The 26,688-nt window shown below is 38.9% G+C and overlaps 4 protein-coding genes across 15 annotated transcripts; all 4 read left to right on the plus strand.

Moving 5' to 3' along the window:
* Positions 1-914: 914 nt before the first annotated feature.
* On the plus strand, positions 915-5,960 carry smpd5 (sphingomyelin phosphodiesterase 5). 3 transcript variants are annotated; one of them, XM_077528079.1, is made up of 8 exons: positions 915-986; positions 2,552-3,686; positions 4,536-4,611; positions 4,707-4,847; positions 4,927-5,016; positions 5,091-5,154; positions 5,236-5,395; positions 5,570-5,960. In XM_077528079.1, the coding sequence occupies exons 2-8, from the start codon at positions 2,628-2,630 to the stop codon at positions 5,660-5,662; spliced, it is 1,683 nt and encodes a 560-aa protein (XP_077384205.1). In that variant the 5' UTR covers positions 915-986; positions 2,552-2,627; the 3' UTR covers positions 5,663-5,960. The 3 variants fall into 3 exon arrangements, with proteins under 3 accessions (XP_077384205.1, XP_077384208.1, XP_077384206.1); XM_077528082.1 differs by lacking the exon at positions 915-986 and adding an exon at positions 1,026-1,171; XM_077528080.1 differs by lacking the exon at positions 915-986 and adding an exon at positions 1,223-1,411.
* A 568-nt stretch (positions 5,961-6,528) lies between these two features.
* Positions 6,529-8,628, plus strand: malsu1 (mitochondrial assembly of ribosomal large subunit 1). The gene is made up of 4 exons (XM_077527458.1): positions 6,529-6,915; positions 7,611-7,786; positions 7,890-7,971; positions 8,062-8,628. The coding sequence occupies exons 1-4, from the start codon at positions 6,603-6,605 to the stop codon at positions 8,217-8,219; spliced, it is 729 nt and encodes a 242-aa protein (XP_077383584.1). The 5' UTR covers positions 6,529-6,602; the 3' UTR covers positions 8,220-8,628.
* A 129-nt stretch (positions 8,629-8,757) lies between these two features.
* On the plus strand, positions 8,758-14,674 carry LOC144022558 (peptide YY-like). Of its 6 annotated transcripts, XM_077527464.1 has the most exons (7): positions 8,758-9,473; positions 9,582-9,634; positions 9,731-9,805; positions 12,531-12,630; positions 12,740-12,914; positions 12,987-13,076; positions 14,081-14,674. In XM_077527464.1, the coding sequence occupies exons 5-7, from the start codon at positions 12,754-12,756 to the stop codon at positions 14,103-14,105; spliced, it is 276 nt and encodes a 91-aa protein (XP_077383590.1). In that variant the 5' UTR covers positions 8,758-9,473; positions 9,582-9,634; positions 9,731-9,805; positions 12,531-12,630; positions 12,740-12,753; the 3' UTR covers positions 14,106-14,674. The 6 variants fall into 6 exon arrangements, with proteins under 6 accessions (XP_077383590.1, XP_077383586.1, XP_077383589.1 ...); XM_077527460.1 differs by lacking the exon at positions 12,531-12,630; XM_077527463.1 differs by lacking the exon at positions 9,582-9,634.
* A 436-nt stretch (positions 14,675-15,110) lies between these two features.
* On the plus strand, positions 15,111-26,457 carry pals2a (protein associated with LIN7 2, MAGUK p55 family member a). 5 transcript variants are annotated; one of them, XR_013284400.1, is made up of 14 exons: positions 15,111-15,414; positions 16,757-16,829; positions 17,114-17,230; positions 17,680-17,798; positions 19,066-19,218; positions 19,700-19,849; positions 20,790-21,017; positions 21,536-21,667; positions 22,804-22,906; positions 22,980-23,051; positions 23,147-23,285; positions 23,382-23,597; positions 23,668-23,796; positions 24,885-24,913. XR_013284400.1 is itself a non-coding variant. In XM_077527897.1 (14 exons), the coding sequence occupies exons 3-14, from the start codon at positions 17,200-17,202 to the stop codon at positions 25,059-25,061; spliced, it is 1,659 nt and encodes a 552-aa protein (XP_077384023.1). In that variant the 5' UTR covers positions 15,116-15,414; positions 16,757-16,829; positions 17,114-17,199; the 3' UTR covers positions 25,062-26,457. The 5 variants fall into 5 exon arrangements, 2 of the variants coding, with proteins under 2 accessions (XP_077384023.1, XP_077384024.1); XR_013284398.1 differs by having other exon boundaries at positions 15,113-15,414; positions 23,124-23,285; positions 24,885-25,033; XR_013284399.1 differs by having other exon boundaries at positions 15,114-15,414; positions 23,395-23,597; positions 24,885-25,033.
* The last annotated feature ends 231 nt before the right edge of the window (positions 26,458-26,688 follow it).

Below are 26,688 nucleotides of genomic sequence, written 5' to 3' on the forward strand. Positions count from 1 at the left end.
AAACAATAAATGCACTTTAAAAGTAATAGTTTATTAAATGCAATGTTTAAACTCTGCTAACTCAGTTCAAGCAAACTAAAGTGAAGGTGATGTGTATGCAACTTGATCATATCATCAGTTCATTGCAAACCCACCAATTGGTTTATCGTTCATTTCTACATAATTATTCCAGTATCATGACTGCAATCACAAGTTTGATATGGACCTCACATTCTAAAATTATTCAGTGTGAACATTTCTAACACACTAATACAATGTTCCTGAAAAACGTTGAAGTGCAGTTCAGATTTCAGATCGTACTTTGACCGCAACACATTTCTTATCACATTGTGTCTACTGTCATTGATAATCGTGAAACAACTTCAAACACAGCAAAATGTCAAGCTACATAATTCACCATTTAAAAAAAAAAAAAAAAAAAAAAAAGCATTTAGTCTAAAGGTGGGCAAAGAATGGCCATTGGCCAGTTATTTGATCTGACCCAACAAGCATTTACAGTTCCAAAAGTCCTATATGTTGCATACCCGTTTTCCTTCAAAATTGGTTCATGCAGTGATTCTCAAAGTTTGGTACAAGTATCACTAGTGGTATGTGAAAGGATCACTGCATTAATGGTAATTGGTAAATACAAATCAAATTTACATTTATAACCCAAAACACATTTGAACATATTTTAATCGAATGTGCATATAATATCCATTTATCTTATTTAATAAATTATTTATTGTTAAACGAAAAAAAAAAAAAAAAAAGATATTAGGAAAAATTGAGCATGTACACTGTGGGACTATAAAGGTTATCTTGTTTTATCAACTTAACATGTCGGTAAGAAATCACAACTTATGCGCTTTTGTGGCGATTGTGCCTGGGTCAGGTATGTTTGTCACGTGGCCACAGGTGGGGACACGTGACCAGCGGGTTAAACCACCCGTGTGACGTCATTAAGGCTCGGCTCACTCGGTCCGTAATGAGGGACTGATAACATGGTAAGTGTTCATCTGATTTGGACTACTTTATTAATTAATTGTTTCGTCTTAGTAAAACGTGGGGCTCATTTTTTAATACACGACTGCTTGACTTGGACAATTACACCAAATGTGGTGTTATACAGTTTTACATGATCATGTACTGTTGGGACGGTGCGCCCCAGTTTCCTTTTCCTTGCCAAAAGGTAGGCATGTCTTGAGTTAGCCGTTTGAGGCTAGCCAACGTCGTTAACATTATTACCACATTATCGACGTGCGTTGACAAAACTATGGGCTGTGTCGGGAAGGTTTAACACACGACCACGTTTACTACAGTTCCCTGGACGAACAGTGCCCTTTGATTGTTTTCTCAACGTTGTTAGCTTAGCATACCAACACAGGAGCGGCGACAAGATTCCGATCCTCACCTGAAGAAGGAAGGAAATGTGAGTCGGAAGCAAGACGAGTACGAGCACGTGCGGGAAGTTTGTGTCGCCATATATAAATCGGGATGTACACAACAAATACAATATACAACTCATAATGCAGTAAAGTGATGAATGAATGACATTTCCTGGTTGTTTGAATCTTCCGCCCTGTATTCCAGCTGACTCATTAAGGCTAAAGCTATTACCGTTGCATGCTGTTAAAGTAAACGTCATCTTTTGTTGACATTTTGTTGACGGAGCATACTCCTAATTACGACCAAGTTCTGTTCATGTGCTGTTGTAATAGCTAAAAAGAAAAAATACACATAGCAGCTGATGTACTCTTTGCTCGTAAAACCGAACAATTATGGCAAAAAATTAATTATAAGTGTTAATATTTCTTGCCATTCACGAATCCTTCGGCGCTCTCAGCCATGTTGAATTGAATAGTTCTATCAACTCGGAATCTCTGGTATCAAAATAAATTCCCAGTTGTCCAGTGGAAAATACCACATTCGACATACGACGTTCACGTGCAATTTTCTACTCAACACGTGATATTTACCATAATTACAATACCACATGAAGGCAGCATCAAATTTCCTGCTGTGGGATAACAGATGGTGGATTATAGACCCTTACCATGTTTTTCCTCTTCACATCCTCAGAAAGTGATCCTGCCATCGTATGATGCCAGTGAACCACCACAGCTACATGTACAGAACTGTCTCAGAATAGTTCGAATATTGTGATAAAGTCCTTTATTTTCTGTAATGCAATTAATAAAACAAAAATGTCATACATTCTGGATTCACTTGGAAACACTTGCAGGTGTTTCGAGTTAATTAGACGATTTAAGTGATTAGTTGAATAGCCTACTAGTATACTTTTTTATGATATTGATATTTGAGTTTTGATTAAGCTGTAAGCCATCATCAGCAATATTAAAATAATAAAAGGCTTGCATTATTTCAGTTGATTTGTACTGAATGCAGAATGTATGACATTTTTGTTTTTTAAATTGCATTACAGAAAATAAAGGACTATCACAATATTCAAATTTTCTGAGACAGTCCCGTAGGTCATCGCTCATCTTGTCAAACCACATTCTATTGTAATGCAGTGTGATAACGCGTGGATTCTTTCACCTTTTTTTAGTGTCCAGTGGAGGAACAAGAAATGAGGCGACACCTGAATTTGTTTCGCGGGGGTTTTTAGCGACGGGCCCCGCATTATGGCCTTGCAGACATCCCCATTCCCCAACCGCTGTGCCGCTGTGGCCCACGCGGCGGGATGGGCACTGATCCTGCCGTGTTTCTGGTTTCTCGACCGCCTCATCGCCGTGTGCAAGTTGACCACCCTGGAACGGAGACGACAGGACGTGTGCTATCTCTACCCCCTCAAAGTCGTCTTCGGCTCCATCGCCTTCTTGGTTCTGTTCGTGGCAAGCGCGCCCGTCGCCTTGCTGGGCTTCCTGTTGTGGGCCCCGCTGCAGGCGTGCCGCAGACCCTTCTGCTACCACCGGGAGACGGCATCGCTCCAGAGCGAGACGCACCGGGGATTGGAGCTGGAGGGAAAGGCGTCGTTCGTCTTCGCCTCGGCCAACTTGTGTCTATTGCCCGACGGTCTGGCTCGCTTCAACAATCTGCCCAACACCCAGCAAAGGGCCTCTGTGATCGGTGAGTGTATCGCTCACGGCGTGGGCCGACCCAATATCCGTATCTTCATCGACTCCCCAAGCAGCTGCGACACGCTCAGCCCTTCCAACAGTATCCTCCCCGCATCCAACACATCTATGTACGGCGCTACAGACAGACAGGCTTCAATCCCACATTCCAACAGCGACGTGGTTTTTATCCCCTGCGAAGATACAAAAGAAGCCGCCGTTTCCATCCAGCACAACTCCAACCAGAACTCTAACCGGCAGGGCCGAACAGGCGAGCGCAGCGCCCCGCGCGCTTTGCTCTCTCAGGGACTCGGCCAGCCGGGCGACGTGCCGTGGGAGGTGTCCACCATGTTTCCCTCCCACGTGGACATCCTCTGTTTAGAGGAGGTGTTTGACAAACGAGCCGCACAGAAACTCACGCGGGCGCTCAGTCCTTTGTTTGCGCACATACTCTACGACATCGGCGGCTACGCCTGCCAGCCGCCGTGCAGCTGCTCCTCGTTTAAGTTCTTCAACAGCGGCCTCTTCCTGGCCAGCCGGTTCCCCATCGTGGAGGCCGAGTATCACTGCTTTCCCAACAGCAAAGGTGAAGACGCGCTGGCTGCCAAGGGTCTTCTTGCCACGAAGGTACTTTGTTGTTTTGTTTTGCAAGTCACATGCTCAGAATGACCCGATAAGGTCCGCCTCCTGAACTGGATGAGAAACTGCAACTCGTTGTTCTTATTGGTAGGGATCGATCGATTATCGACACCACTTTGACGAATATCGACATCGGCCATTTTGAAGAATCATATGGCCAATAATGGATTAATTAAAAATGTGTTAACTCCAGGGAACTATTTAAATTTTTAGTCAATGTAATAAGAGATGCTGCTGACCCTGGGAACTTGCTGCACCTTCTGTTTTTGTTTGAAATTAAAACTAGATAAGTAAAAATTTAATAGTACTTAAGATATATTTACATTTCAGAAAACTTTATTTGTTGTAGAAAACAATAGGGGCTTATGTACGTGTTTCCATTTTTATTTAACTTTTGAAGACATGATAGAGATCCCTGAACTTTTTGTTAGATTTTTTTGTTAGATTTTTAAAGCAAAGATGGCTATTAACTAAGATTTTTTTTAAACTCCAGCATTTTACGAATCCTAAAAGTTGTTAAATACACATATGCTTAAAAAATTCAAGAGCTGTAGTTTGTATTTTTTTAATTTTAAAAAAATTGTGATGCCAATATTTTCCCTTTTAGCGAAAATGATACAATTCACTCCTGCACTCTGAAGATTCCTCTCCTCACCCTCTCTGTTTATTTGATTTCCACGCGACCACGCCCCTAGTTGCATGGGTGTTCCAACCCTAAAAATGCAAAAAAAAATAAAAAATTAGGAACAAATGGCATTGTTAGTGTTTTTATATAATGTGGTCAAATTCTAGAATGCTTGCTTCAAAGTTTCATAAAAATACTTTCTATATTCTCAGGTGTTGATCGGGAAAAACCAGAAGCAGAGAAAACTGGTTGGTTATTTCAACTGTATCCACCTTCATGCACCAGAAGGTAATTTCCATTTCCAGACTATTTTGAGGAAACAAAAAAAACAAAAAAAAACAAAAAACGAACAAACATGAATGACATATGCCTTTTTGAATAAGGTGAAGGAGAGGTCCGCTGTGAGCAGCTGAACATGGTCACCAAGTGGATTGGTGATTTCCAAGCTGCCAGCAGACAGCCTGACGAGGAAGTGGTTTTTGATGTGCTCTGTGGAGACTTCAACTTTGACAACTGCTCACCGGGTGTGTTTTTATCGCCTGCAATTGCCATTTACCCCCAATTCATCCACTTTAGTATTGACCTGTCGTCCTGTCGGTTTAGATGACACATTGGAACAGAATCATGGTCTCTTTGAGGATTACAAAGATCCTTGCAGAGCTGGGCCGGGGAAAGAAAAGCCCTGGGTCATTGGTGTGTTACTCGTGGGCAAACACGATGTTCCATTTAAACGTGTAAAGATCTAAATCGTCATTTCTGCATTTCAGGAACGCTGCTCGAGCAGCCAACGTTGTATGATGATGATGTAAACACTCCAGAAAACCTCCAGAGGTAATTAATATACACATCCTCTGAATACCCATAGAACTAAAATGATGCAAAGTTGACTAACTTTTGTTTGTATCTCTGCAGAACGTTGGAGAATGACATGCTGAGAAAACGATACATCTGCTCTCCGATTCCCGCCACAGGCTCGCCATTGGTTTACCCCGAAACTGACCAGCCGTGGATTGGACGGAGGATTGATTATATCCTATTCCGGGAAAAGTCCATTTCCAAGCACTGCCAAACCGTATGTGGCTGCACTTAACATTTCTCATTGTCCGCTTCTCTCTTCTTTAGACCAATCTGTGGAAGCAACAAAATAGTTTGTAAACACTATTGATGAGCTAACGTGTTGACACAGATCACATGCTTGTTCACTGTTTTTGTAAAATGACAACTAAACTTTCTCCTTTTCTTTTAGGAAGTGGAAGAGGTCTCATTTATAACCCAGCTGGCTGGCCTGACAGACCATATTCCCGTGGGCTTGAGACTGAATGTCCGAATGGACTCTTGACTTTTAGTTCGAACAAATACAAACAATTCCATTTTAAGAGAAAGGGAACAAAATGTACTGAAAGTACATTGCTTTATAGCCATAATTATCTTATGTTTACATATTGTATTTTGATTTTGAAATGTAATGCTGATGATGCACTAGAAATCTCTAAAATATCTCAGGTGTTGGTATGGTTTCTCTGGATACTAAAGGTATTCAATTTATATTGTACATTTAGGCTTGTGGAATTTTGTATACATTTTTTTTATTTCATTACAGGAATTCTTTACAGAAATAAACAATTACTGTTCAACAATGCCTATTACTTTTGCTATTCTGCTGTTGACACCGTGACACACTTCTTTCACAAATCTCATGTCAAGACATGAGCTGCTGTCACAACCCGATGAGCCGGCCTGACCAGAAAATCTCGTTTCAACTTGTTATATTCACAAGTGAAAGAGAAACAGATTGTTTGGCTGAAATACAAGACTCACAATGGGTTAGTGAAATTCAGCTTCCGGGTGACATTTCAGGATAGCCATTTAGAACATAAAGTTGTGCAAATGGAAATGTGCATAGAAAAATGTATCAATTTAATTAAGTTGCTTTTTGTGGTTATAAAGCATTTTTGGCTTCATCTTGAAAATTCCCATGAAAGTTGAATATCCTTACATTTTTTGTGCGTAGTAGTATAAATAGAAACCTTGAATTATATTTTAACTTTTTCTTTTAAAATAGAAATACAATATATTTTATAGAGAGTCGTATACAAAAACACCTGCTGCGCCTCTTCGTCGTGTTCCGGTTGTAATCGATAGAGGGCGATATGTGCACTTGCACTGTGTTTCACTACAGTCGAAGAACACCTGTAAACCTATCAAAATCCAAGCACATATTTCACTTCCGTGTTTATCTGTTAGACAGTCGAAGGTCGGTGTCGTACTAATTTCAAATAATGAATATTTTTAAGTGCATTAACCCACTAGTATGTACAAGTAGAGTATTAGTAGAACAGAGTCGCGTCTTCACAAGGCTGTGCTTGGTCGCTAAAGTTCCTCGTCATAGCCGTTTCATTCCTCGACATTTGACTACATATTTAACCTCATGCTCACATATGCATCGTGAACCCACTTGTCACTTAAACACGAAAAGATGCTTTTCGGAAATGGACGTCGGCCACAGTCATTTACTGACGAGGACTGACGTTATTCAGGATGAATCACGCGAGATGGATGGCCACTCTAATGACAAGCGTCACCCGAGCCAAAGTGAGTTAAAACGTTCTATTTGATTTCATTATATCCACCGAGGGGTGTAATTTCATCCCGTTAGGCGTTTAAAAAATGTTAATTTCCTTCATTGTTAAGATTGGTGAAATTGAAGTAGTGTCGAAAAAGTAATTACAGTATTCACATTAAAGTGCTTCAATTTGGATGGTGTCATTTTCATAATATCTCCTATTTTCATAAGTCTCAGTGATGTATCCTTGATTTCAGCTCAGAACTGCATTTTCAAATTATCATGCCATTGCATCCTACGCATTGGAGTTGGGGAAAAAATCATTAAAACACTAATTGCAGACATTAAATCTTAAGTATATTTGAGATTTGTTTGTGCTGCAATATTTGTAACACTTAAGTAAATAGGTGCCAAATTATGTTTGTTTGTTTTTTAATGAAATTATTACTTATTTCTCAATGTCATGCAGGAAATTAGTATTTCTCCACTAAGTTGCATAACTACACACTTAAAAATGTATTACATAACGTCGGGAGATAACTTAAGTATGTTGTCATTCACTTAAGTATTAGAATGAATGACCATGTCCAGCAAGTGTGTGGTGGTAAGATACATTTTGGTGGTCTCTGACTATGCAGCTGTAGCTGACTCACATAATAAGTGAAAAGTTATTTGTTTACCTGTTAATATATGTTATTGTTTTCATGACTGTTGTAATCTGCAGGGCCCGTTGAGACGTTCAACCTGGACGTGCTCGTGGCACTCCTGCGTCAGGAAAATGCCGCTGACATCTGCGTGATTAAAGTACCTGACCACGTGAAATACACCGACTACTTCATCGTTGTCAGCGGTGTATCACCGAGACACCTGCATGCAATGGCACTTTATGCCGTCAAAGTCGTAAGTGGTCTGCAATTTCTCAGTTTTATTCTGACACCTACAAGTAGGGGTGTGTGGTTTTTTTTGTTGGTTTTTTTTAAACAATCACCACTATGTCCTTCAGTACAAATTCCTGAAGAAAGATCACGATGTTCATGTTAAGATTGAAGGAAAGGCTGCAGACGACTGGATCTGTATTGACTTCGGTATGTAAAACATTCTCTCTCTTTTTTTGACATAACTTACACCATTTTTAGGGTTGCACTTTTCCATGCCTTTTTTTTTTTGTCGTGCAGGCAATATAGTTGTTCACTTCATGCTACCAGAGATGAGAGAAGTGTATGAACTGGAGAAACTGTGGACTCTGCGCTCCTATGATGAGCAGCTAAGCAGAATCCCTGAAGAGAAGCTGCCAGAAGATTTCATATATGACCTAGAAGACACTAAGTTATAAGACTTTTTGAAATTGCAGCTTTATTATAGGCAGGATTTGATTGCTTGTGCGAAAGTCTCTGGGTGACTCGTGTAATATAATTTGTCATTTGAAGCACGCATTTTGATTGAGAAATTGCTTGTCAAATAGTTTTGACGGTTTAAAATAAATTGCTATTTTTCTATATTGGTCTTAACTATCTTTTAGCTTTTGGTCACAATCTTAACTTTTCACCACGCTATAAACAATATCCGTTGTAATCGATGGATCATACATTGAGAGAGGCTTCTTAATATTTCTACTGTATCACACAGTATTACAAATTCCTGTTGTAGGGAACTCATTTTTTTTTTGTCTTCTTACTGCATTGCACCTTTGAAGATAAGCATTGAAAATGTGTGGTGATGTAATGTTAAACTGTTTTTCATCACTTCTGGTTTCTTCAATTTTTCTTGGGTGTGGCTAAAATGACGCACTTGGGTGACTGAGATTAGTTGCCCCTCACCCAATTATTCAGTTTTGAAGGTAAGCCTCCTATTTTTTTTTTTTTTTTTTTTTTTTTTTTTTTTTTTTATAAAGCCACCAATGTTTTTATCATCTAGTGCAGGGGTGGCAAACTGCGGTCCTCGAGGGCCGGAGTCCTGCAGGTTTTGTAGATTTCCCTACTCGAAGTGCAGCTGATTCCAATTAACAGGCTCGTTATCAGGATTCTGCAGAGCTTGCTGATGAGCTGATCATGAATCAGCTGTGTTGAAGAAGGGAAATATCCAAAACCAGCAGGAATGCGGCCCTCGAGGACCGGATCTCGCCACCCCTGATCTAGTGCCATGGGTACACTGCTATCTCCAGTTGTAGTATTTGATTGACAGTTAACAGTTGGGTGGGGCTGGTTTTCCCTGCATTCAGCAGACAAGCCCACAGCAAGGGTGAGACCAGTTGTTGTTGAACCTTTTACACCAAGTACCCACCTAAAAATTACTGAGCTTTCCAAGTTCCACGATAATGAGCAACATTAAAATACAGTTTTTAATAATATTAAAAGTCACTGTTACATTATGCACAGTTTGAACATTAACATTACGCCCTAATGCAAAAAAGGTTAAATACTAAAATACTTAAAATTTAATCCGACTTAAATTGCACAGAAAATTGATCCGTTTATATCTGTAAGTTGTCATTTTTTGTCCTCATTAGGGTTGCAGGTGAGATGGATTTTGAGCATTTTCTACATCCTGGACTGACCGACAACAATCACACTCAAACCTATGGAGCAATGTATGCGTTAAGTAAATGTATTCATGTTTTATTTTAGTACTTGCATTTGGTAAGATTTTACTTCCCCCAAATACAAGTTCTGATTTATTTTTGTCATTAATTTTGAAGAACGTAAATGATCTGTGGCCTAGCAAGTGACCGTTCTGTGTCATTGACCCGCTGTGAGTCACACTGGATCAGATCATTAGCAAAATGTCCAAATAATGAATTTAGTGCTTTAGGACCCCACTTATGTTCTTCTGTATTTATTCACACAGTATGTTGCAAAGATGAATGACGTTTGCCAATGCTCAGCATGACTGAAGACGTGAAGAAAGAATGGACAATATCAGGTAAAACATTTCTCAAACAATTTTTAGTTCTGCTAGTTGAACTCGAACCTCTGCACTACTGCGGCTCGTTGTTATCATTAGCAGCTGCACAGTCATTCTACCAACCCTAGTCATCCTCATTAATCACCATTATTCTTACATACTGTGGAAGAAAAATTAGGCTTCTTCACTTTGGCCACCACAGCTCATTACATTTTTAAAGATAGCCGACTGATTTTCAAATAGAAATGTTGGCCCAACTTCAAACTTATTGTGCACACTGTTACTACTAGTGTGTCACGATTGAGTAGTGGTAGTAGGTAGTTAGCTAGCTAACTACACACCGTAATTGTGCTGGTTAACCCCTGATGCGAATGAAGGCACTCAAGTTCTTCTTAGTGTAGAAGGGCGACTCATTGAGGACCATAACAAACTGTTCTGTGTTTAGAAATAAATCTCTCAATTCTCCCTACAGTTAAATTTAAATAAAATTAAATGAATACTTCTGTGACAGATCAATGAATGTGCACTCTTAGAATAGGTTGCTGATTCACGTTTGAGTACGCTGTTTTTAAATTAAACATTCCACACATGGTCAAATCCAGATATATGTTTATACTTTGACAGAGCAAGTCCCTAATCATTTGCATACATTTGCATAAATCACATTACTCAAAAAAAAAAAACTTTCTATTGCCCCTGTGTTGCATTTGCTTTTTTTTTTTTTCTATGCAGTAACATCATTTTAATCTTATTTTAATTGTATTATTCCAAGAGCATATGAGCATGCAAATGCCTGTTTTATTGTAAAATGACCAAAAGTTCTTTTTGCACATTTCCTGCCAAGGCTTCGTTCCCCCAATCCAGCGTAATGCTCTTCTCCTGCTCACAAAGTACTTGTGTTAAAGTGGCGCTGTCGTTTAGGGCCTGAAAGCTTTTGAGACCTCCATTACCCACACCTCAAACATTTGAGTACTGACCATTTTGAGACGATTTTGGAGCAATGTGCACTCTTCTTCTCCGTGTTTACAATACATTCAAACGCTGTTGTCTAATTTATGTAACTTTGCTTCCGTTGATATATTACCTCAGATTAATCGTGTTATTTGTTTCTTAAAACACAGACTCGGTGCTTTCGTCACTAGAGCGGAAAGTGATCACATTTCTACTTAATGTGAATACACATCATCATCAGCCATTATTATCAGCCCGACATTCTTATGGTTGGAAAAAAAAAACCTCACTCTACTTTTTGTCAACATTAAACATAATGATTGAGTCTCCCCATTCATTTTCTTATTGAATATTTAAAGGCTGCAAATTGAAATCAATTGTACGCCAGCCTGTGAGTGTTTGTGCAATTCATTTAAGTTTAATGTCTTAATGGACGCTGGCTGCTTAGGAGCTGATCATGTTGTAAAACAGGACATTTGCTGGGATGTAATTCAAAAGGTATTGATCCTTTGGTGCACATGTGGACTCCCTGCACTCTAATGCACTTACCCCGCAGGATAGCCATATTTATTAGTATTGCACGTTGGAAACAGTGAGGCACAAAAGTATTTGGACAATGATAGTAGTCTACGATACAGTGCGTCTGTTGACGTCATCAGAATCACTTAGTCATCATGAAAATGTAGCAGAATAACTAAATTCTATGGTCTTATTTGCACACAAACATTTGCACGTATATTAATCCAGCAAGTCATCTAAAATGTGTTTGCGACATTACGACTCGCATTTTGTCTTTCTCAATGGAGGTTAAAATAGCGGCTAGTTGCAGAGTAAACACTCAATACAATTTCCATTGAATATTGTCAAGTTTACATATCCACTTTAACAAATTAAAATATTAATTAATTTAAACATATCAGAAATTTTAAATATATTCGTTTAACAGTACACAGTCAGATGGCTAACTGAATGAAATGAAGCACCACCGTTATGCTCATTATATGCTAACATTAGTCAAAAATGTCCACTCTGTGCTAGCTAGCTTATTTAGCATATAAGTGTAAAAGTTTTACCAATATGGATTTCTAACAGTATAACATCTAATGATTATAATGGATATGAAATGGAAAAATCTCAATGTTTTAGGGTGAAATGTTGAAGTCTCAAAATAATAAGTTTCAGCTTTAATGATGAGATTTCACAGAAAAATAGCATTTCCTGTACCTTTTGGGAATTAGAGCAATTGCATGCCTTTATTTACAGAGGCACAATATTATTTGGACAATGGCTATAATACTTCGATAAAAATCTTTTAAGTAAGTAATATAATTGTCACATTGACCAAATACTATTCTGACCCTTGAAAATGGAGTCCTCTACATAACATGTCTGTCATACTTAAATTGTACAGTAAATGCCATAAAAGCTAAAATTGTACATTTCAATCACATCGTGATTAATTACAAAATCATCGTGGTGGTGTATAAAAATACAAATGGGAAAATCAGGAAAAGAGTGCAGTGTAATGGAGAGGTTTGAGTCTATATGGAAAATAAATAAATAAATACTGTAATAAGTGTTCTCCTAAATGTGATTCACAAGTGAAATGATGCGCAACACGTGAGCACATACGAAAAGTCTTAATTTGGTGTCTTACGCATGCATTTCGTCATGAAGTTGCAAAATACTGACATTTGTGTCATTAGCGTAGGATTACTAATTGAATGAGGCTGTGGGATGTTTCTCAGGGGGGTTGTTAAAGTGAGTGAAATTTGCCCGCCTCCCCCATCAGACACACCCTGTATAAAACACTGGCAGCGCTGGGAGTCTGACAGAAGAGCTTGGAAAACATTGGAAGTCACTCCACAGCGCAATTTTCAGCCTCGAACGACGTACGTCCTTCAGGATCATCACTCATTTGCTTTTTTGTTTTTGTTTTTGAAACTGGATGATTACTGCATGTTATGATTGTAAAGTTTTTGCTTCTTTGATGTGATCCAGGATTCTCTGCTGGGATGTCGCTGGTTGTGCTTCTCTGTCTGCTGGCTTGTGTTCACTCGGGCATCGACGCGTATCCACGCAAGCCTGTCAGCCCCAAAGAAGGAGCACCCCCCGAGGAAATGGCCAAATACTATTCTGCACTCAGACACTACATCAACCTCATCACAAGGCAGAGGTGAGTGACGTAGAAGAGACAGTCTTGTTATTGTTATTATTGACATCTTGCCTGGCTGTTATTCTCACACAGGTATGGAAAACGAGACATTCCGGACACAATGTTTTCTGATGTGTTTGTAAAGGAGAGCACAGAGACGATCCCCGGGTCCAGTTATGTCAGGTATGATCTGCAGAATCCATTTGCTTTTGACAGTTTTTTTTTTTTTTTTTTATTTATTATTTTTTTTTTTTAACTACAGCGTTTTTTCATTTTGTCATTTAAAGCAGTGCTGGGGAACCTTTTTTTCCTTTATTATTATTATTATTATTATTATTATTATTATTATTATTATTATTATTATTATTATTCACTGCATGTTTTGAGTCGATATGTTTTATAACATTTTTGAGGTTTTGTTTGATATGAAATTTTTGCCACAGTTTCAAACGTCACTTGAGCAATATTTTGTAACTTTTTTTTTGCAATTATTGATATGGTTTATACTATCAAAATGTTTCATTCGCGCACTACCTGATTGCAAAATTACAAACCATTTGATAATAACAAATAATGTCAAGGCCAGCACTCTCAAGATAACAATGTGGAAAATGACAACACGTTGTGCGTAGAGGCAGTCAAAAAGGAAATAGAATCCGGAAGATCGGCTGACCGTCTGACAAGATGCTTGTTGGATGGTCTTCAGTGCATTGTAAATATCTTGTTCAATTCTGATCAATCATATCACCATATCAATTCTGATGTTTGTTTTTTTTTAATACTTGACTAATTAAGATTTCTTCAGCTGTAAATACAAATTATTATGTTTTGTCTGTTTAAAAGCAAACAAATACATTTAAAATGTTTTTTTGTAATGTAATTCTATTATGTTCATTTGAATCCCTGAAGGTGCACGTACTTTTCACTTTGTATGCTTATTTTTAATCAGACATTATATTGTTATTAAACATTATCTAAACTACAAGGTTAGCACTGGTGTATTTTTGCAGTTTTATTTAGCTTGGTGTCTTCTCTTAATAGTACTATTAGCTATCGAATACTGTTTACAAAATGATGTTGAAAATAGTTTTCTCGATAAGATTTCTTTTTTTTTTTTTTTTTCGTTCACAACAATCGGTTCTAAATTCTAATCTATTCTAATGACTTGTATGTTTGTTGTGTTGTAGGTATGATGATCTGCCAATGTGGTGATGATGCCGGAGTTACTTAAAATTTTTCATTTGGGGTTGGTTGTCAATTGTGTTGCATGAAATATTGTGTTTATTAAAGTAAATGGACAGTAAATAATGTTTATCCACATCTAGTGGTGCAGCGTCCCTTACTCAGCAGTGCCCTCTCGTGGTTTATTGCGGTACAATATTTTGGGAATTCAACACTGTTGGATTGTTTTGTGTTTGAGACAGGAATAAAACAAAAACAATAAATGAGAAACTGTTGAGAATAAGATATATTCATTTATTTTGTATTTCCATTTATCATTATATTATCATATTATTGTTAGTAGTCGCTATACATTGTAACCTCCCCCCTGTTTATTTTATGATAGAATGGATCATATTGCAAATGTTGAAAATGCCTTTGTTTGTGGTAGGTGATAGTTGTTTGTTTGTTTTTTTAAATGTATACTGTACTAGGGTGTTTATTTTATTTGTAATTTTTGTAATGTTTTACAATGTCCAAGTTACGGTGTATGTTGATTTGATTGTACTGTCGTACTGGATCCCGTATACGCCAAAAAAAAAAAAAAAAAAAAAAAAGTACAGTTCAGTTGTATTTAACATACTATAATACGATGTGCACTTCATATTTATGAACTGTCTGCTGTTACTTTTATTTAGGTAATTTTAATTGAACTTTTAGGCTATGTGTAATGCACTTGCGTTGAGTACATATATTTATTTGCATATATTTAAGTACAGGGGGAATGTTATTGTTCAATCTGCATAATGTTACAGTGGTTTAGAATTGTATTAAATCTACTTTTTAAGAATGAAACAATTGCCTCGTTTTTGGTTAATTATTTGAACACATTACTGTATTTTTTTTATTGTCGTGGTACTTGGAATTTGGTAGAAAACGTTTTGAGAACGACAGGTCTGTGTCTACTGTATATTTCCTTTAAATACATCTAAAAATTGACAGAAAATTGTACCTGGCGTTTCCCAGTCATCTCTTGTAGAATGTGATACACAGAGGAGTACAGTAAAAAGTAAAAACTCACAAAGAAAGCCTTATTAGAAATTATGTCGACAATGGGGGAGTTTAGAACTTTAGTTTAGTTTGAAGGTGTTCGCCACAACTTTGAATAACATTCGATGTGATTCACAGAGAAGCTTTGTGTGTGTGAATTGACTGAAGGAGAAAAAGGGGGCGCAGCATCCTGGCTGGCAGACACGCACGCTGAGCATGAAACCGACTCGTGTGCAATAAAACGACAGTAATGGACATATTAGGTGGAATTAATTCAGCAAGCAAGACTGGACTCCAGTGAAGAGAGCAGGTAATAACATGCGTTTAAATGTTGGACCCGAGTCACGTTAGCAACGTAGTGCTAGCTCCTAGTTGACTTCAGCAAGCGTTGGCTGTAGTAGCTAATTTATCTACATCAATGACATTTGCACAGGTACACTAAGTAGATTATTCACACAGAGACGCGTGTCGTATAATTTCCACCCACTACTACACATTTTAATCAATGTGGGAGCGATGAATAAACGCGTGAACGCGCACGTGAGTGAGCGTGTGCTAGCAACGCTAACATGTTGGCGAATATTAGCCAAAGCTAACTCAAATTGTGACAATTATTGTATTAGGCGCCGAGGGTTTCACTGAACAGGCTCGGTCGGGTTTAAGGTGTCACATTGCGTGATAGCACTACAAAGGAGAATTCATAATCAATGGGCAGCACTGACTTCAGCTAATGTCACGCTACAGTACATTAATTGTTAAAAATATGGGGGGAAAGATGCCTGGGCAGCGAAGCGAGTGCACAGAAATAAAGTACAAACATACATTGTAGCGCACCGGTCCTCTATTTTTTTCCCTAAATGTAGGAAGTAAAAGTAAGAAGTGGTCAGATACGTTACTTTGCGCCAGTGGCTATTTTTGGGGCATTGTTACGGACAGTATTAAACTAGTTGTCTCTATTAACATATTACGAACATTTGTTCTTTTTTTCCTCTTTTTTTTAAATTTTTTTATTTATTTATTTTTTTTAACGTTCATTTCTATTCATTGCAGTTAGTTATTTAACCCCAAAGGGGTTCACACGTGTTGAGTAGTGTAACACTTGATACAGTTGCTCCTAACTTCCCATTTATAAATATCTCATTTTACGTTGGAATGGGGAAGCCGAGTTCCAGATAGTTCTACATGGCTGTCATGCCACATTTTAACGTCCTGCAGTTGGCTGCCGCTGCAACGTCGTCATAGCTTCGAGGAACCAACGTGAAACATTTCAAAATTAAGGTCCATATATTACTGTAGTTTCATTTGCAAGGGATGATCGCGTTACTTCTTCTAGTGTTTATAGTGTAGTATGGTATTAAAAATAGCAGCCAGAAACACTTGGAGGACACCCATAATAAAACAAACTGTTACAAGCAATCTGAATTCATGTTAAATGTCAGTTTGGTTGCTATTAATAATTCAGTTCACTGAATGGCAGCATAAACGGGTATTTATGTCCGTATGTATCGTGTATCAGTTAATATTATGTTTATTTTATAGATAAAATTATATAGCGCTGCCAGTGTGTACCACCCTATTTTACTTTTACTGCATATGAATACCTGTTTGTATGAGACCCGTTTCATGTTGTTCTCTCTTTCTGTGATCTCGAGGTTCCAGATGCCTGTCAAAGACTAGCGGCTCCATGCTGGAGTGCCGTGCAAATGATTTGAACACAATTTGTGGGTGAGGTTCTGTCGCCCACCTCCACCCCCATTTCCTTTGCATGACAGACAAGTTTATGCTTGTTTTTTTCACCCTCCTCCTTGGGTCTTTGTAGTCAGTGTGTGAGCAAACCTTTTTCAGAAACAGAGTCATCAATGATTTGTCATTTACTGCCACTCCTTGTTCTCCCTTCACATTAGTGTTACAATGTTAATTGTCATCTTGTCTTCTGTGGTGATACATGCCAGTAAATACCTAGTTTGTCATAGTGTTCAATGTTTGTGGCCTACCTGTCTTCTCTTTAGCCCTGCAGTCGCTGTGGGTGGGCTGTTGGACAGAATTTGACTTTGTGGAGAGGTTTCTGCCATCCTAAAACTGAAGAGCACACACCATGACTGTGGCCAATGCAAAGTCAGGCTCAGGTAAGCTGCTGCCGGAGTTGGCAGAGGGACTCTTACAGATGAACCGTTATGTTTTGTTTGATCAAGTTGATATTTTATAGTTGGGCTCTTTGCAAACTGAAATTAGTAGTAAACGATAGCCTGAAGGTTTGCTTTCCTTCTCAAACATATTGCTGTCCTTTTATCTATTTTTGAGTTGTCTTACTTTGTGTTTAAATCCATTTGCTAAATAATATTATGAAACCACGACTAGTTCCTGCATTTTGTAAGACTTTTTATACAATAGCAGAGTTTCCTGTGTGCACGTTGTTACATCTGCTGGTGCAAGAATTTCTGTGTGTCTGCGTGCAAGTATATTAGGGAACGTGAACTTCCCCCATTGATTGACTGTCCCACATTGTTCCGCTCTTTTATTCGGAGTGTTTTCATTAGCTGTGTTCTTGATGTTGTTTTGGTGTTCACCCCTTCAGCCATGCAGCAGGTTCTGGACAATCTGAAAGACCTGCCCACGGGCTCGCTCGCCAAAGATATTGACCTCATCTTCCTCCGGGGCATCATGGAGAGCCGCGTCGTCCGCTCCCTTGCGAAGGTACGGAAAATGTGGATGAAGTTACTATGAATCAATAAGTGGTATAGAAGTGCACCGCATCATATTGAGCTGTTTCTAGTATTTTACCGCTTCTCATGGAGCTAAATAAGGTTTTATACACATAATGTACAATGGCTAAACTCCTAAATATCCAAGTTTTAACTTCAGTATCAACAGGAAGTAAAGTGGAAGTCAACCTTAAACATTTCTTCACAATAATATAGCTGACCTCGTTTATGTTCATCTCAGGGGGCGGCCATTTTGCCACTTGCTGTCAACAGAAGATGACGTCACAGTTACTCAGGGTTCAGGCAACGACCAATCACAGCTCACCTGTTTTCTGAATTCAAGCTGTTATTGGTTGTGGCAAAATGGCCGCCCTGAGATGGATAAAATCGGCTGGAGTTTGCTGCATAACTCAAACTCATATTCCACAAATGTAATATTAACCAGAATGTCATGTTTTAGACTAGTGAGCTCATATATAGCATATTATTGTCAAGATTTGTTTGTTTTTTGTTTTTTACTTCCACTTTGAAACTGTGTTTGTAAAAAAAAAAGCTATCAACAACACCCCCCCAAATAAAATAAATAATCGGCTGTTTTTTCCCCCATCCCCCTTCTTTATGTTTTTCTTTTTCATCTGAGAATTTGGGGCATCGTTCTGGCGACCCGGCAGGCTTCCCTTTCTGTCTTATTTTTTAATGTCCTATGGGCAGGTTGTAACTGCTAAGTGAATTTTGTTGCTCTCAATTCGTGACATAAGCAAAGACAAACATTTGATTCCATTCCACAGTTTTACAGCCTTTACCTGGCGCTATGACATCATTTATAAACGGTACACATCGACAGATTGCAGTAAATATATTTTGACCACTCCAGCCAGAGTGAAAAATGACAACAGATTACATATAATCCAATAGAATATCTTTATCTTACTTGTGTACGGTCTGAATTTGAGTGTTTTAAACATAATGTGAACATTACGTAACATCTTAAATAGATGTGTTGACTGAGGTCAATAAGGCCAACAGCATGATGATAAATCTGTGGTACAGAATGAGGCCACGCGGTCAGTCTATTAATAGACTAAGAAAAATGCACCCCCATTCTCTATTATGTAACTTTTTATTCCTGGTAGTTTGACAAGTATGCAGCCTCAATATTACAGGAGATGTATTTATTTTTAGTAGTACGTGTTGTAAAAGGTTTGAGAAGGACTATCATAAGATTCATGTGTACAAACTTGTGTTGTTGTTGTTGCCAGGCCCACGAGCGGCTGGAGGAGGTCAAGTTGGAAGCGGTGCGAGATGATAACGTTCAGCTGATCTCGGAGATCCTGGACTCGCTCAACAAGCTGACGGAAAAAGACGCCGCCACTGTTGAGCTCACCCGAATCCTTCAGGAGCCTCATTTTAAGGTAGCTGACGCTCTCGCTTGTTTCCGCGTCACGTGGAAATGCTTGTCACAACCTCTTTAGTCCGAGTTGTACTTGGCTCCTTTCATCCTCCGCCACACATTCGCTGCAGCATGGGGTGGAGGGAGTGGAGTGGGTGGGGGTGTTTTCTTTGGACCAATGGCTGGCCGAGTTATGTGGGTAAGTGAATGGGAGAGCACTGTGTCACCTCCAGTCTTTGTAAATCTTTGGAGTTGCTGATGCACTTTGCGGTCTCCAACCAATGTTGTGGTTGCTGCTGGGGTAAGAACATTGCTCTCATTCTTTTGGCTCCGTGTTTATCAGCGGACATAAATTCCATGTAGCTAAGTCATGTAGTGTCTTGTAGTGCGCGAATGGGTAACATTTTGAGAACCATACTTAATGAAAACAAAAAAAAATGTTTGTATTATGACCATCTACTACCCCCGTCCCATTTTGACTTACTGACTTGTGTCGTCTGCAGTCTTTGATAGAGGCTCATGACCAAGTGGCTGCAAAGTGCTATGAGATGCCAAACGCTGCTGTGAACTGCACCACCACCTTGGCCAGCTGTCTGATGCCAGCCGACGCCATCAGGATGATCGGCATCCAGAAGAAAGCCCGAGAACCACTGGTAAGTAAAGACTACACACCCCTGTTGATGAAATGCCAGGATAGGCCATGATAAATCATTTAATACTATTTTTTACAATTCATTTGGACAATAACTTGCACTAATTAATTGAAATAATAATTTTAAAAATATGAGGAGAAATAATGTGGTTGCAAAAGTGTACACACCTGCTTGCTAACATTTTAACAATTAATTTGGATCATAACTTGTACTATTTAATTGAAATAGTAATTTTTAAAATGGAAGGGGAAATAATGTGGTTGCCGAAGTGCACACACCCGCTTACTAACATTTTGACAATAAATTTGGGCAATAACTGGTACTATTAAATTGAAATAACAACAAAAAATTGTGAGGGGAATTAATGTGGTTGCAAAAGTATACATACCCACTTACTAACATTTTCACAATTAATTTGGACAATAAGGTACTATTTAATTGAAATAACAAAAAATTTGAGGGGAAATAATTTGCAAACGTGTACACACCTGCGATTGGGTTCTGCTTATAATTACCAATAATATTCAAATTCATTTAAATGGTACCCCAAATAAATTTCAGATGTTCTAGTAGGCTTTTTCTGACATTTTTTTTGCCTTGTAGTATAGTTTTTGTGTTAATGCAGATTGATGTTTGAAATTGTTCAGAATTACCCCATTTTGTTTAAGGCCACATATGCACCCGAAGAAAAAACTTTTTTTGGTCATTAATTTCTCATCCATAAATAGTGGAATTAAAACATTGTGAAATGATTCATCTTGCTCTCATTTTATCATATCACAAACACTTTGTATTTGAACAGGGGTGTGCAGACTTTCTCTATCCACTGTATATCACGTCTGCTTTTATCCGCGCGACCCGGAATGACTTTCTCCGCGCGTCGGACCCCCTGCGTAATTTACGACGTGCGGCGGCGCGATAACAAAGCCCTTCTTTCAAGGGGGTGACCTTCCGCGTGGAGCAAGGCGAAATGGTGATCGCGCGGATCCTGCACGACAGCTCCATCGACCGCCAGGGCATGCTGCACGCGGGCGACGTCATCCGCGAGGTGAACGGGCGCCAGGTGGGCGGCGACCCGCGCCAGCTGCAGGAGCTGCTGAGGGACTGCAGCGGCAGCGTCACCCTCAAGGTGCTGCCCAGCTACAAGGACGCACCGGCCCTTCCGCAGGTGAGGACACAAATTCATCTAATTTCCTCAATCCATTTGATTGTGATTCACAAGAGTCGGTTCGATTACGTACATTTTGATTTAAATTCTTCTTAAATATCATGATAAAAACTCCACAAACATCCATCCATTTTCCATCCACGAGGGAGCGTTTACCGACCTGTGTGATCTCAGAATGCCAAACTGCTGTAAATCGAGCCCAAGGGGCATCTATTAATAAGCCCCCTGCCCACACACAAATACTGTCTGGGACATAGGGCCCTCTCTTCCGCGTACAGTAAGAGCACAGCAGCTGAAAGCCAGCGTGCAGGGTTACGTCACCATGTGACCTTCTTGCTGGGGAAGCATCGTGATTGAATTGCAATTTCATCCCTGAATCTTCCCTATACATCATTAAAGGATTACCTTAACATGAGTTTCAGTATCAAAATTAAGCTACTGGAAAAATTGAACTTTTCTTCTTCTTACATATTTTTGTTATTCTGATTTATTGACTTATACCTGTAATTTCTTATCAGGTTTATCTGAAGCCACATTTCAACTATAACCCGGCCTCCGACAACCTGATTCCCTGTAAAGAGGCGGGCCTTGCTTTCTCCAAGGGAGACGTCCTTCACGTGGTCAACAAGGAGGACCCAAACTGGTGGCAGGTGAGCTCGCGTCTTCTGAAATATGCAGAAGAAAGACAACACTCAACACTTTAACTTCTTAGTGTGAGAGTGAAATGAAACGCCAAATGAATGACTTCGAAGCTTGTTTAGCATATGATGAAAAAGTAAAGGCCTCATCTCAAATTGGGAAATAAACTTTAAAATAAATGCAGTCGAAAAAGGACGTATCTACACATATTAACATTAAATCACTGAAAAACATGTCTTGTAATAGGAAATAAAAATTAAAATAAATAAGGTGCAGAAAATGACATTATCTAATATCTACACATATAACTTTAAATCACTAAAAACATGTCTTGTGATTCGGAAAAAATATGATGAAAAAAATGACTTAATATCTACACATATTAACATTAAAAAACTACAAATTAGCTTGTAATTACGAAATAAAAATTAAAATAAATATGATGAAAACAGACATATCTACACATAACATAAAATCACAAAAAAAATGTCTTGCAATTAGGAAATAAAATATGATAAAAAAAAAGACATATTAAAAACATTTTTTGTGATTAGGAAATAAACATTTAAATGAATAGGATGAAAAAAATGACATATCTACACGTTAACATTAAATCACTTAAAAACATCTCTTGTAATTTGGAAATAAAAATAAAAATAATACGGTGAAAAAACGGACATTTATCTGCACATCCATCCATCCATCCATTTTCTTGACCGCGTATTCCTCACAAGGGTCATGGGGGGTGCTGGAGCCTATCTCAACTGGCTCTGGGCAGTAGGCGGGGGACACCCTGGACTTTTTGCCAGCCAATCGCAGGGCACACAGAGACGAACAACCATCCACACTCACAAGCACACCTAGAGACAATTCGGAGCGCCCAATTAACCTGCCATGCATGTCTTTGGAATGTGGGAGGAGACCGGAGTACCCGGAGAAGACCCACGCGGGCACGGGGAGAACATGCAAACTCCACCCAGGAAGGCCAAAGCCTGGACTCGAACCCGAGTCTTCAGAACTGGAAGGCGGACGTACTCACCAGCCCACCATGTCTTGTAATTGGGAGATAAAAATTTGAATAAAAATGGTGAAAAAAATGACACATCTACACATATTAAAATTAATTGCTAAAAATAATTTCTTGTAGGCACGCAGTGTTGTAGGCGGAGCAACCGGCCTCATCCCCAGTCAATTCTTAGAGGAGAAGAGGAAAGCGTTTGTGAGGAAAGACTGGGATGCGTCGCGTAAAGGTGAGCCCCACTCCAAGCGCATCACGTTCAAGCAGCACCACAACAGGGCGACAAAATGAAATTTGTGCACCAGGAATGCTGTGTGGAAATCTCAATGTGAAAAAGAAGAAGAAAAAAATGATGTATCTCACGGCAAAGAACGCAGGTGTGTCCCAATTAACTCTTTTGCACACGCGAGAAGGAAATCTTAACATCCTGCTTGTTTTGAAATGACCAGAATTTGACCGTTACGAGCTGCAGATCTACGAGGAGGTGGCCAAGATGCCGCCCTTCCAGAGGAAAACGCTGGTTCTGATTGGTGCTCAGGGTGTTGGGAGGCGGAGCCTGAAAAACAGACTCATTGTCATGAATCCTCTGCGATATGGAACAACTGTGCCCTGTGAGTGAGACTCGGAAAAACAAGGAAAAACTCCAGTGGGATAAATCGTCAGAAATCGAGTAATATTTCATACAATGTGAGCAATAATATCAATAGTCTGTCATTTCAGTCACTTCGCGCAGCCCCAGAGAAGAAGAGCGCGACGGCCAGAACTACTCGTTTGTCACGCGACGCCAGATGGAGCAGGACATCAAGGACAGCCGCTTCCTGGAGCACGGCGAGTACGACGGCAACCTCTACGGCACCAAGATCGACTCCATCCACCAAGTGGTGGCGGCCGGCCGCACCTGCATCCTGGACGTCAACCCGCAGGTGAGCGCCGCCGAGCAACTCCGGCCAAGACGGGTCTCGTTTTGACGCCGTTTGCTGAAATTGTCTTCAGGCTTTGAAAGTGCTGAAGACGGCTGAGTTCATGCCCTTCGTGGTCTTCATCGCCGCTCCCGAGCTGGACACCTTGAGAAGTATGCACAAAGCTGTCGTGGATGCCGGACTTACAACCAAACTACTTACTGTAAGTTTGTCAAGGATTTTAGCCCACAAAGACAAACTTGAAATCATTTTTGATTCACTGCAAACACAGATAATTTCGTTGACGAACATTTTTCATCATAATATTCGTCACAAAATGTTTTTTTTCCCAGACGAGAATTAAACGAAAACTAAAATAGAAGCCATTCATTGAGACGAAAACTAAAATTGGCTGACAATAATTCACACAATCCAATCAGAAGGAATGAAACGCGAGTGGGAGAAAAGGACCACTCAGAAACTGTTCAGTGTTCACTGCATTTTATTTGGATGGAATCAAGAGCTACTTTTGCCTGATTGTTTTCATACTTGTATTTTTTCCATTCATCTTTTTACTAGATTATGCAAAATCTTAACAAAAGAAAATGTATTCAATTTATGAAAGTTCAGGGCCTTTGATTGTTGGTTAGTCATCTTAAAATGTGGAAATTGTTTGTTTTAAACTTAAAACTGGCTGTTCACACTCAATGCTAAGACTCCTTGATCAAATAAGATAATTAAGTACTAATAAGTATTTAAAAATAAGCAAAATGAACTGACAATTTTATTTTAAGTCAAAATAAGTTGTCAGTGCAGCAAATTTAGGTTAAATTTAAGAAATTATATCTTACTTAAGATTTTACTTTTTGCAGTGTTAAGCGGCCGTTTTGGATCATTACCAGGCGTCCTTCAAAGACAAATGTGGTGTCAAACTCAAATCGCACAGTAAAGGTTGCAGACCAAATGAGGATAAAAAAGTATTGAAGAGACTGAAACAGAACATTTTTGAACATAAATGTGAATCTAAACGGACAGCTTATAATACATGCTGGGATTGAAAAAAAATGACAAAGTTAACTCAACTTTATTTATACAGCAGCTGAAAACAACCATTGCTGCAAATACAATGAAAACAGCAGGGGCCCCAACATAGAGCCCTGTGGAGCACCAGATGACAGAGGGGCCGAGCCAATCTGTAACCAAGCTAACATGAATTTATGAATAGTGAGCTGCAAACAATGCGGTCAATTACTTTACATGCATAGAGTGCTTTTACCGGACACACCTAACAAAATGTGATTTTGTTGACAGGAGAACGATTTGAAGAAAACGGTGGAGGAGAGCGCCAGGATCCGCCGCGCCTACAGCCACTTCTTCGACTTGACCATTTGCAACGACAACCTGGACAAGGCGTTCGACCAGCTGCAGGAGGCGGTCGAGAGACTGTTTGTGGAGCCGCAGTGGGTCCCGGTCAGCTGGGTCTACTGATGCCGAGCCTCTTTTCCATTTTGTCGGGACGCCGGGCTGTCCTGAGCTGCTACACCTGCCATGTGATCGGAGACACTGCACTGCACACTATGCAAGTCACAGCACACAGGAAGTGTACTTATTTATTGGCAAACTTTTAATATGCTCATCAAGTCATATTGTGTCAGGGTGTTTTGAAAGAAAAAAAAATGTTGCCAAGTCCCATTATTTAATGTTACACATGTAAGTTGTCTATTTATTCTGATAAGATAATAGAGGGCTTGCTTATTGATACCTCACCTCAGTGTTTGCGTTTACACTTTTGTCATCTCATTTTGCCACTATTTGTACTGTCCTATTTGTCATCAGCCCACTTAAAGGGGAAGTCGACCCAAAAAACATTTCTTGACAATATGTTCTATGTATTCTGGTTAATATTGCATTAGATGAATATGAGTTAAGCAGCAAAATCCAGTCGTTTTTTATCAATATCAGAATGCGGCCATTTTGCCACTTGCTGTCGACTGAAGATGACATCACAGTTGCTCAGATAACAACCAATCACAGCTCAGCTTCAGAAAACAGGTGAGCTGTGATTGGTCGTTGCCTGAGCAACTGTGATGGCTAAAAATGTCTGGATTTTGCTGCATAACTCATATTCCACAAATGTAATATTAATCAGAATGTCATGTTTAGACTAGTGGGGTCACATAATGTTTAAGGTTGACTTTCAGGCTTTTTTTTAAGACTAATTCAGTTGAAATTGAGTCAAATCGAAGGCTTGCGTCCATCAACTATTTCCCTTACTATGCCAAGCACAAATCACGTAACTGTTGACATTTTCCTCTCACTCGATGTGGTGCTGCATTTGACTTACAAAATTAGACCTTTGAATTTTAACAGGGTGCTGTGTGTCAGTCAACCGTCCCTTTTGATGTGATCCCACTTAAACTGTTCAAAACATATTTACTGACTTTAAAAGTGTATTTTACTTATATTTCAGATATGTATTTTCAAATTTTAAATAAATGTTTTTTTTTATGTAATGTATGGCCTACTGCTGTTTTTAAAACAAATGGAAGATGTGTTCAATTCCTGGTACAAAGCAAATGTTTGAAATAGTGAGAGGCATAGTTTGCCATAAGGCAAGGCAGACAATTGCTTGTGGCCTATTTGACACAAACACAAATTAGAGTCAGATCTTTTTTTTTTTCCCTTAAAAAAACACAGGTATAGTAAAGATGATTTTATTTTTTTTGTAAATGATCATGAATAGTAGCAAAGCTTTTACTTAAAAAAGACCATGTATAGCAAAGGCTTGTGTTTTTTTTTCCCTTTAAAAAACAGGCGTAAGGCGTTTTTTATTTTTTATTTTTTTCCTGTTTTTAAATTGACTATGTATAGTAAGGCGTTTAAAAAAAAATACATGGTTGTTTTTTTTGTCTTTTTTTTTTTAAGTAAAAGCTTTGCTACTATTCATGACCATCAAAGCGTAAAAAAAATGTTCAGTAAGATTTATTTATTTATTTTTTTATTTTTTTATTTTTTAATAAACGACCATGTATTATAAGGTGTTTTTTTTTTTTTTTTTTTTTTTTTTTTTTTTAATAAACGATCATGGCAATTTTTACCAAGGTGTAAAAACAAA

Source organism: Festucalex cinctus, chromosome 7, assembly GCF_051991245.1.
Source record: "Festucalex cinctus isolate MCC-2025b chromosome 7, RoL_Fcin_1.0, whole genome shotgun sequence".
Lineage (NCBI taxonomy): Eukaryota > Metazoa > Chordata > Actinopteri > Syngnathiformes > Syngnathidae > Festucalex > Festucalex cinctus.

Coding starts and splice junctions, on each gene's coding strand:
- smpd5 (XM_077528079.1), top strand. CDS start 2,628: ATGGCCTTGCAGACATCCCCATTCCCCAACCGCTGTGCCGCTGTGGCC. Junction 3,687..4,535: donor AGGGTCTTCTTGCCACGAAG/GTACTTTGTTGT, acceptor CTATATTCTCAG/GTGTTGATCGGGAAAAACCA. Junction 4,848..4,926: donor CTTTGACAACTGCTCACCGG/GTGTGTTTTTAT, acceptor CTGTCGGTTTAG/ATGACACATTGGAACAGAAT.
- malsu1 (XM_077527458.1), top strand. CDS start 6,603: ATGAATATTTTTAAGTGCATTAACCCACTAGTATGTACAAGTAGAGTA. Junction 7,787..7,889: donor CACTTTATGCCGTCAAAGTC/GTAAGTGGTCTG, acceptor TATGTCCTTCAG/TACAAATTCCTGAAGAAAGA. Junction 7,972..8,061: donor CTGGATCTGTATTGACTTCG/GTATGTAAAACA, acceptor TTTGTCGTGCAG/GCAATATAGTTGTTCACTTC.
- LOC144022558 (XM_077527460.1), top strand. CDS start 9,760: ATGCTCAGCATGACTGAAGACGTGAAGAAAGAATGGACAATATCAG. Junction 9,806..12,739: donor GAAAGAATGGACAATATCAG/GTAAAACATTTC, acceptor GATGTGATCCAG/GATTCTCTGCTGGGATGTCG. Junction 13,077..14,080: donor CCCGGGTCCAGTTATGTCAG/GTATGATCTGCA, acceptor GTTGTGTTGTAG/GTATGATGATCTGCCAATGT.
- pals2a (XM_077527897.1), top strand. CDS start 17,200: ATGACTGTGGCCAATGCAAAGTCAGGCTCAG. Junction 17,799..19,065: donor TCGTCCGCTCCCTTGCGAAG/GTACGGAAAATG, acceptor TGTTGTTGCCAG/GCCCACGAGCGGCTGGAGGA. Junction 19,850..20,789: donor AGAAAGCCCGAGAACCACTG/GTAAGTAAAGAC, acceptor CCTTCTTTCAAG/GGGGTGACCTTCCGCGTGGA.